Here is a 10,359-nt window from a genome sequence, read left to right on the forward strand (position 1 = left end):
TAACCATTTTACATACAGATATATTACTACACAGTTTGTGTTTTATTATTAAGCCTAGCAATTGTGAGAAACCCATATAATCGTCAATGAGTAAAAAACATCAAAACATCACGATTGTTATTAAGGAAGAAAAAAAGAAATAAATAAAAAGATCAGTTCGATGTTAGTCGCACGTGTATGACGTTTTGACGTAACGTGACGTAAAGTGAAAGATGGCGTCTGTAGACGTGGAAGACGAGAGTATTTTGGTGTCTGTGTTTAAAGACAGTTTCCCGGAGAACTGGAGAGAAAACCCGGACTTCGCGGCCTATCTGTGTGAGCTGAGCTCTTACGGAGTTGAGACGTTAAACCGTGAACCTGAGCGTCTGTGTGAAGAACGAGCTCAGATCCTACAGCAGACCCGAGAGCTCGCCTTCTCCAACTACAAGACGTTCATCCGCACCGCAGACTGCACTAAAGACATCTACACACACTTCGGACGGGTGGAGCTCAGCTTGTCGAAACTCCTCCACAAACTACCGAGCTTTGGGGAAAAATGCAGGTTTGTCTCTGTGTGGCGAGTTAGTTTGTTTACATGGAACTTTATAGTACACGTTTATACTAGGAGTACTGGTTTATCTTACTGGTTTATACTAACAGTACTGGTTTATACTAGCAGTACTGGTTTATACTAGTAGTACTGGTTTATACTAGTAGTACTGGTTTATCTTACTGGTTTATACTAGTAGTACTGGTTTATCTTACTGGTTTATACTAGTAGTACTGGTTTATAGTACAGGTTTATACTTGTAGTACTGGTTTATCTTACTGGTTTATACTAGTAGTACTGGTTTATCTTACTGGTTTATAGTACTGGTTTATAGTACAGGTTTATACTTGTAGTACTGGTTTATCTTACTGGTTTATACTAGTAGTACTGGTTTATACTAGCAGTACTGGTTTATCTTACTGGTTTATACTAGCAGTACTGGTTTATACTAGTAGTACTGGTTTATCTTACTGGTTTATACTAGCAGTACTGGTTTATAGTACTGGTTTATACTAGTAGTACTGGTTTATCTTACTGGTTTATACTAGTAGTACTGGTTTATAGTACTGGTTTATAGTACTAGTATATACTAGCAGTACTGGTTTATACTAGCAGTACTGGTTTATAGTACTGGTTTATACTAGCAGTACTGGTTTGCAGTACTGGTTTATAGTACTGGTTTATACTAGCAGTACTGGTTTGCAGTACTGGTTTATAGTACTGGTTTATACTAGCAGTACTGGTTTATAGTACTGGTTTATACTAGTAGTACTGGCTTATAGTGGTAGTAGTACTGGTTTATCTTACTAGTTTATAGCACTGGTTTATAGCGCTGGTTTATACTATTAGTACTGGTTTATACTAGTAGCACTATTTGAATGACATCAATGTTGAGTTCACTTAATGTCTGCAAAATGTCAAATGATTTAACACTGGAACCCGGAAGGAAACACACACACACACACACACACACACACACACACACACACACACACACACACACAGGGAGAACACAGTTGTGTCCTGTGACAATTGTCACCATGATGGACCTCAAGCTGTTCAGCCTTACTGTTAAATGTGTTCGTTAATGTGTTTGTTAATATTTCTAAACAATTTTATTAACATTTGCCATTGTATGTTTCCCCCATGATAAGAGGCTTTGTGAAGCAAGCAGAAGAAATCGGGGTGAGTCGGCGGATGAACAGCTTGACTCTGAATCGTCACACAGAGATCCTGGAGATTCTGGAAATCCCACAGCTGATGGATACCTGCGTCCGGAACGGTTACTACGAGGAAGCGCTGGAGCTGGCCGTCTATGTCAAGCGGCTTGAGAAAAAGCACTCGTCACTTCCTGTGATTCAGGTACTATGGGAAAGATTAGGTTTGGGTATTTAGAGCATGAACACATTCCAGATCCAGAGGATTAAACAAAGCTCTGTTTTTTTTTATTGTACTGCTTATGCTTTGTCACCAGGGCATCGTGAACGAGGTGCGTCAGTCGGCCCAGCTCATGCTGAACCAGCTCCTGCAGCAGCTGCGCAGTAACTCTCAGCTTCCTGTGTGTCTGCGAGTGATCGGTTACCTGCGCAGGATGGACATTTTCACAGAGGCGGAGCTGCGTGTGAAGTTCCTGCAGGCACGTGGCAGCTGGCTGCGTTCTGTCCTCGCCGCCATTCCTGATGAAGACCCCTACGTTCACATCACCAAAACCGTCGAGGCTTGCCGAGTTCACCTCTTTGACATCATCACCCAGTACCGTGCCATCTTCTCGGACGAGGACCCTCTGCTGCCTCCTGCCGAGCAGGCCGTGAACGAGGGCACCATTTTCCACGGCTGGGTGGTGCAGCAGATTTCGCACTTTCTGCAGACGCTGGAACGGGATCTGGAGCGTGGCGTGGGAAGCCGTTTGGACTCTTTGCTCGGCCAGTGCATGTATTTCGGCTTGTCTTTTAGCCGCGTGGGCGCGGATTTTCGCGGCCAGCTCGCGCCCATGTTCCAGCGTGTCGCCATGGAGACGTTCAGCAAAGCCGTTATAGAAGCTGCGGACAAATTCAAGGAAGATATGAATCTGTACACGCTCATCTCCTTGCCGTCGATGCTCGGGAACACCATCCCGGCCGTGCCAGCCGGCGTTCAGCCCGGAACTCTCCAGCCTCCGATGCGTTTGTTGGACTTTCCTCCGTTAGCCTGCTTCCTGAATAACATCTTAACAGCCTTCAATGACCTACGACTCTGTTGCCCCATTGGTCTAGCTGAAGATGTTGCCAGATGTGTTGAGGAGGCTCTTGTGAAGGTACCACATGGTGCTGTTGTACTTTACTTTGATAGTTTGTGCTGTATTCTCTCTGTTAGGCTTAAACCATAGTTGTTAGGTTCAGTCAGTTAATTTAGCAGGATGAAGCTGACTTTGGGTGTATTGAAGCTCAAAAGGGCCTCAAAAGCACACAAATCCTAGAAAGTCCTTTAGACAGGATTCATATCCCAGGTTGAAACTGGTGATAATTACATTAAGCTCATTTTCTCCTGTCTCGATCAGGCTCAGGTTGGTATTTTATTATGAAGGTTCACAACGTGAACATGTTGAAACTGGTCGTTTGTTGTTTTTATGTATGTCTTTGTTTATTTAGTCAATAGCGACTGTTACTTTATTAGTTCCCTTAATGGTTTCTTTAGCGGGAAGCGAGTTTAAAAATCCATGAGCTGGTCCTTGTCTTGTTGATCTCTGGGTGTATTATATGATTACATAGAATCTGACTGCACCTTTGAGTCTTCACTCTAGTGCTTATTTGTTTAACTTCCTATATGTTTTATGTCACGTGTTAATGTTGAATAAATGTTATTGTCTCACACAGGTGACTAAACTGATCCTGGTGTTCCACCGAGCGGAGGAGTCGGCTTTCAGCAGCCGCGAGCGCGAGCTCTTCGTCCAGTTCTGCTGTGCTTTTGCTGAGGATATGGTGCCGTTCCTCAACCGATGTCTTCAAGTTCTCTTCCCACCAGCGCAGCTCGCACAGGTCCTCGGTAAGCCGGGGGTCAGATCTCCAGAACACGACATCGGGCAACACGTCTGATTTTAGATTAAACGTTCCACAGAATCTCCCCTGAATATAACCGATTGTTAGCCTTTACCAGCACTTAAAACATGACACACGATCATTTATTTTCCGTCTGTAGTTCCGTTTAAAAATGCAGAACGTCTCCGAGATGACTTCCTGTTATGACTTATGGTAGCGTTTCCATGGGAACAGCAACCCTTTTGGAAGTGTGACTATTTGGAGACTTTGGTAGCATGTCAACTTTTCCTGTCATAGGAACCTTAAACCCTTCACCGAGCTCCTGTTGTTTATTCACAGGTGTCCCTCAAAGCCAAGTTCACAAACACGGCAACGTCGGGCACGTGAACGCGAGCGCCGTGCTGGAACCTTTAGACTTCGTCCTGCCTAAGAGAGAACCCGTGTCCCCGGTGCTGGATCTTTCTGTGGAGCTGAGCGGCTTAAACACCACTGAAGCAGAACCTCCCGCTCCAACCGGACCATCGTTTTCAGAGAAACCGGAACCTTCTGAAGTGGCACCAAAACCTGAAGTGGAACTCAACCTCATCAGCCAACATCTTCAGGAACCAGAACCTTCCCACGATCCAGCAGAACCCAGAACAGACGACACGACCCTGACCAGCGTAGATGATCAGAACGAGTCGTTACAGCACTAAATAACATCTCTTTACTTTTCTGTGAATTCTATCTAGTTGGTCAGTCAACCTGCCTGGGGAAAGTCATGTAAATTAATAGCGTCGTTTATTATTAGTGTGTGTGTGTGTGTGTGTGTTTTCTCTTGCACCTTTCGAAGCTCTGTGTCGAGCAGGGATTAAATCTTGCACCAAGACTTGATAAATAACATGTATTTAAATTACTCAAGTGTGTCAGACAGTCTGTTGAACCTTTAGTTGTCATGGTTACACAAAGGTACGTGATGAATACACAATCATTTGTCCACGAAATGCCACTCGACATACAAAGGGCAGGAAAATGTAGACCTCAGGGATGCATCGATAACTTTTGTCCTAACAACAAACACATTAGTGAAGCACTTTTAATCGGCTGCGGCACGACGCTAACGATGAACGACTGCTGAAATTTCATGCTTCAGACGGTTAAAACAGACAAGATGAGCATGCAGAGCGGAATAACTGAGCATGGGGGTTAAAAATGAGCACAACATGCAACGATTAGATACCGGTGAAGCCGCTCGTGTTTCTCCTCTAGATAGCACGCAGTCTGATCTGTTTGAAGTGTGAAATACTTTCAGATCTGATACCGTACGACGTGACGTACATCACGTGCTAAAAGGTGTTAGATAAATATCATAGCATTTATTCTGACTGATCTCAGTAACGATGCATCCCTGACAGAATCTGTAGTATTAGACATTTTCATACGTTTAGAACATAAGGCTTTATTTTTCTTTCATTTCTGCCCTGTTCTGTAACTAACACCGCGCCGCCGATTCACTTTTTCTTGCCGGATTTCTTGCGAGAGGCGTTCGGGTTAGCGCGCCGTCTCCCTCCTCCGCACTGAGCGTCTCTCAGGTGTAAACCCGCCGCTCGGCTGTAAATGTCGTGCTCCGAGAACGGCGAGCCGCCGGCGAGGTAGTCGGGGTCGAACACGTCGGTCTTCACACGTGCCTTTCGAGAGAGTCGCTGCTGAGGGAAACGCTGATCGTCCACAAGGTGTGGGTTGCTGGAGTGTTTCCCACCTTGTGGCAAAGGAACAGCGTACTACAGGAGAGAGAGGGGGGGAGGGGGTGTTAGATTGTGTGTTAATCATTGTGATTAAAATAAGCAACGAGCTAAATAGCAAGAGCGAATATACTGTATATTCGCTCACTGTGGAACCCTCTAACGTTAATTAGCTATGGAGCACACACACCCTCTTTCCTCTAGGATTGAGCACTTTGGGGTTGTTGGAGAAGTGCATCCGCGTGCTGCCGTCCTGGCCGAGCGTCACGGCAACCTTCTTCAGCGTGTTGTTACCACAATGTGGACAGAAAGCTTTGTTCATGTTGGTGGTAGTCCTGAAAAAAGACAACATGAGAAAAGAGGAAAGGAGGTGAAACGTAAGACTCCGCTCTGGAGCTTTTAACTTCTGAACATTAGATGATAAACGTTCCACAAAGTGAGGAGAAGAAACATTTAAAGCTTTCTCCTGTCGTCATAAACACCATCGTTACAAATCTAGTGCTAGAGTTTCTGCTGCTTTGTCCACATGCAGTTTGTTGTGGAAATATATTGATGTTCTGGATTGTTTTCCTCCTTCACCTACTTGAAGCATGCGTGGCAGCGGAGGATGTAGTTTCTCGTGTGTTTGATGAGCATGCCGTTCACCGACAGCACTTTGAGGCCGATCTGAATGAGCACGTTCTGCAAAGCAAAATAAAATAAAATAAAAATAATTACCAGCTTGATTTTCTTACCAGAGATCAAAACTGGACGCTGAAAAACACCAGAGTACAAAACTGCCATCTTGCTGTTTGAACACTCGTTTTTTATAAAAGAAATAAAAAAAAAAAAAGCCTAATTCATTTCCATAAATAAATCATTCTGACGAAACAATATTATTAAAGGTGCCATAAGCAATTTCTTGTATTCTTTACAATACTATCGTACAGCAAAGAACACATTAGACTGTGGCATTAGAAAGTCTGTGCTCTCTGGTGAACGTAGCTTAAACACGGTGAGATACGTGTGACACGTCCCTCACCTCCACCATCTCACGTCCGTCATACGCACCTGCATTGCAAAGTCGGTGGTCAGGCAGCCCACCGACACGTTTTCTGGTGGACACCATTCGGCAGCATCCATCTGGATTTGTTTGATGTTACTGGGAGTGATCCAGCCTCCGCCATCTTCGTCGCCGTCTTCATCCTCAGCCTCTCTCTCCTCCACACCATCATCGTCCTCGTGTTCGGTGCTCCGAGACATCAGATCCACGCGCTGCACTTTCTCGGTCACATCCTACAACATGGTATCTGACCGATTAGAATCGCTTTCACGTCGAACATACGAAAGTGTAAAACGTGTTTCCGTCCGAACGCAAAAGTTTGTGCACCCTTAAAACAAAGAAATCCCTTTTAAGGACAAGACACTTTCTGTGTTAGGTTTCAAAGATGTTTCTACTTTGTCAACATTTTTATTAAAAATTTACACCCCATCTTTCTCCAATTTGGTGCCACTAAATAACTCCTCACAGAACTAACTATCAGGGAGGGCGGGCAGACGGGTTCTCTTACAGATACACGACACTGCCACATGTCTGAGTAAAGCCCTCGGAGGATAGAGCTGTCTGCCCTCTGCCACGTACGTGAGCTCCGCGGTGCAGCTGTGATTGACAGGGGAGAGACAATAAGCCCCTCCCACAGACAGCAGGACGGATTCTTTGACACTCGGCCACGGGAGGCCAGACTAAATCTCTTACCGAAGCTGAATAACTTATTCTATTTAAACTTCTAGAAGAACTTAACAGTAGATTTGAGGTTGTTGTCTTGTTACAAAATGACCCCATGTTACCCCATGTCGATCCGTCTGCTCTACTCACACACAACTTTAATAACTCGTCATCGATGCTGGGTAAGGGATCTCTCCAAAACTGGAAGCTGTTAAACTCCGAGCTCTCTGCAATCTGACCTTCACGTGACGCGACATCACACTGAACTTCTGAGCTTTCTGAGGATTCCTGTTTCAGGATGAAACGTCATCAAAAGACTTATTCATTTACGTCTAACGAGCTGGAAAATAAACGTTTTATGAGGAAAGTTTGAGATCTCACACACCACCAGTTTCAGTAAGTCGTCGTCAATGCTGGCTATGGGATCTCTCCAATACTGGAAGCTGTTAAACTCCGAGCTTTCGCCAACTCCACGTTCACGTGATGCCGCAGGCTGCTGATCATCATTCGCTGAGCTGGCTACGGATTTCTGCTTTAAAGTACAAACAAATGGATTTATGAACCCGTTTTCTAAACAAACAAATATTAACATTTTAAACTATTAAATAAACAGTTTTAAAATTTTAATATTTAGTTTTAAACTTTACAACAAATCTCGAATGAATGTCATAACAAAATATTGGTATACAACATTGAAAAGTAAAAATAAAATCAGTCAAATCCTGGTGACTAAAAAATTATTTCATAATTGTTTATGCTCATCTTAAAACTTCCAACTTCTCGTTTAAAGGCGCGGTGCACGATGTTTGAAAAATGCTTCAGAAAACAAGAGTCGGGCCGACTAACAAAACAAAAACTTGTAGCCAATGAGCAGAAAGGGGCGTGTCTTGTCAATATGCGGCAGAGAGTGTTCAGTGCGCATGTCTGACATTAGTATAAAGGGGCGTGTCTTGTTAATTTGCGACAGAGAGTGTTCAGTGCGCATGTGTGACATTAGTAAAAAGGGGGCGTGTCTTGTAAATATGTGACGGAGAGTGTGTTCAGTGCACATGTGTGACATTAGTATAAAGGGGCGTGTCTTGTCAATATGCGGCGGAGAGTGTGTTCAGTGCGCATGTGTGACATTAGTATAAAGGGGCGTGTCTTGTCAATATGCGGCGGAGAGTGTGTTCAGTGCGCATGTGTGACATTAGCCCAAAGCGATTGAAACATGACATGGCGGATACCTGCCGTTATCTCTGCCTCGAGTTCTAGGTGTTGAACGTCGTCTTCTGCGTGAAACGGAGCTAAACCTTTTACGGTACAACACACAGTACTACAAATACACATTTGTATTGCCATAGTATTACTCATTGAGTTCATTCAAAAATATCCCCTTGGCCAGCCACCCCAGCAGGTTCCGCCATAATAGTTGCCTATTTTACGTATGTATGTGTGGGGCGGAGCTAAGACAGGGGTTTGGGTTAGGGGCGCGTTTGTTTTGGTGATTTCAAATGACAACATTGGCTTTCAGAGATCGTGCACCCCGACTTTAAGTGCCGTATAAATACAGATCTCAGAAAAATTTTATATGAATTTTCTTTCTTACTTTTGAAGGAAGGTGAAATCCGGCGATGTTAACCGGAGCTTCTGGGTGTCTCTGTGTGCTGTGTACTTCCACCTACAGCTCACATTATAGGACATGTTGTTAATCCAAAGCCCATGTTTTTTCTTTTATACTCAAAGCTTAGTTCACTTTTAATACCTGTACTGCTGGTTCTTTCTTCAAGTGAGCAGCGCCACAGTTCTCCAGCTCCAGCTGGTAGGTCAAAGCCAAGACCTTAATGTCTGTAGCTGACAGACTGGGATAATCTCCGGTCTTCTTGGCAAACTCGGTCACTGTGTATAAAAAAATAAAGAAGAACTTAGAAAAACTGTTTAAACGAAAGGTCTGCGAACTCGGTACGAGTCATCGATGTGATTCACTCACCGAATCTGACGTGTTCTGGAAAAGGTTCTTTAAAGTTGAGCTTGTATGGCAGAAACGCCAAGTTCTTTTTGGTTTGTTTATCCCGAATTTCATTCACAACATCCTTCAGTGTATAGATATTTTTCCCAATTTCCTAAAGCAAGGTAAACAGCACTTTTAATAATAACATACCACTTCTTTTACCATAATGCTGCTGAATTCTCCTTTCTGATTGGCCAGAAGGTTCATTAATATTCATATAGCTAGTAACAGCCCATTCAAAAGGACTCGTACAGAAGAAGATTTACGTAAAATAAGACCAATAACATTAAAAATGCGTTATTATTTAACAAAGACACATAAAAGACAGAAATATATTAGATTAATTTTAAATGCTATAAATGGATAAAACAGAATGAAGTGGCTAAAAAGGATAGTTAATTGGTGACTAAAGATAAAAATAAGGGTTCCTGGAAGGTAACAGCAAGTCTGATTATTTATTTGTTTATTTATTTATAGATTATTACAGCAAGTCTGTTTATTTATTTATAAATTATTATAGCAAGTCTGATTATTTATTTATTATTTACAGATTATTACAACAAGTCTGTTTATTTATTTATAGATTATTACAGCAAAACTATTTATTTATTTATAAATTAATCACAGCGAGTCTGATTATTTATTTATTTATTTATTTCTAGATTATTACAGCAAGTCTGTTTGTTTATTTATAGATTTATTTATTTATAAATTATTACAGTGAGTCTGATTATTTATTTATTTATATATTTATTTATAAATTTTTACAGCAAGTCTGATTATTTTTATTTATTTCTAAATTATTACAGTGAGTCTGATTATTTATTTATTTATATATTTATTTATAAATTATTACAGCAAGTCTGATTATTTTTATTTATTTATAAATTATTACAGATAGTCTGATTATTTATTTATTTATAGATTTATTTATTTATAGATTATTACAGCAAGTCTGATTATTTATAGATAATGTCTCTTTCTGGAAGGTTCGATTGGAGATTATTCCAATACAATATTATACTAAATTGTGTATAATTCTTATGCTTATGTTTAGAAAAACATACAGTTTTAAAAAGTGACAGTAAAAAAAAACAACACCAGTCCTAAATGATCTAAAATCTTAACCCAAAGGTTTAAACAGCTACTAAACACAAACCACACACTGATGCTGTATCACAACAGCATCTTAATCACAGGCTTCACTACAGACTCTCAATCTGAACAAATATAAACAGAAAGAGCAAATCGTTTCAGTGTGGTGATTAAAATGAAATGAAAACTTACGTGCAGAGCTGCGTTTTTTAGAAAAGCCCCCGCATCAGCTACAACATGCTCCACCATGCTGACCACCATCTTGAACGCATGTACCGATCAGCTGACCGCCCTCTCGCGAGATC

At 41.9% G+C, this 10,359-nt stretch overlaps 2 protein-coding genes across 4 annotated transcripts; one reads left to right on the forward strand and one right to left on the reverse strand.

Annotated features, from left to right (window-relative positions):
- The first annotated feature begins 153 nt into the window (after positions 1-153).
- On the forward strand, positions 154-4,438 carry cog8 (component of oligomeric golgi complex 8). Its single transcript, XM_060878852.1, has 5 exons — positions 154-541; positions 1,684-1,891; positions 2,004-2,822; positions 3,382-3,550; positions 3,883-4,438. The coding sequence occupies exons 1-5, from the start codon at positions 213-215 to the stop codon at positions 4,236-4,238; spliced, it is 1,881 nt and encodes a 626-aa protein (XP_060734835.1). The 5' UTR covers positions 154-212; the 3' UTR covers positions 4,239-4,438.
- Positions 4,413-10,359, reverse strand: nob1 (NIN1 (RPN12) binding protein 1 homolog). Of its 3 annotated transcripts, none has more exons than XM_060878854.1 (10): positions 10,247-10,359; positions 8,939-9,071; positions 8,714-8,847; positions 8,558-8,629; positions 7,355-7,498; positions 7,120-7,257; positions 6,315-6,539; positions 5,848-5,945; positions 5,455-5,599; positions 4,413-5,303 (listed from the first exon to the last, which is right to left on the reverse strand). In XM_060878854.1, the coding sequence occupies exons 1-10, from the start codon at positions 10,313-10,315 to the stop codon at positions 5,034-5,036; spliced, it is 1,428 nt and encodes a 475-aa protein (XP_060734837.1). In that variant the 5' UTR covers positions 10,316-10,359; the 3' UTR covers positions 4,413-5,033. The 3 variants fall into 3 exon arrangements, with proteins under 3 accessions (XP_060734837.1, XP_060734836.1, XP_060734838.1); XM_060878853.1 differs by having other exon boundaries at positions 7,355-7,501; XM_060878855.1 differs by lacking the exon at positions 7,120-7,257 and having other exon boundaries at positions 7,355-7,501.

Source organism: Tachysurus vachellii, chromosome 9 (genome assembly GCF_030014155.1).
Source record: "Tachysurus vachellii isolate PV-2020 chromosome 9, HZAU_Pvac_v1, whole genome shotgun sequence".
In the NCBI taxonomy this organism is placed as follows: Eukaryota; Metazoa; Chordata; class Actinopteri; order Siluriformes; family Bagridae; genus Tachysurus; species Tachysurus vachellii.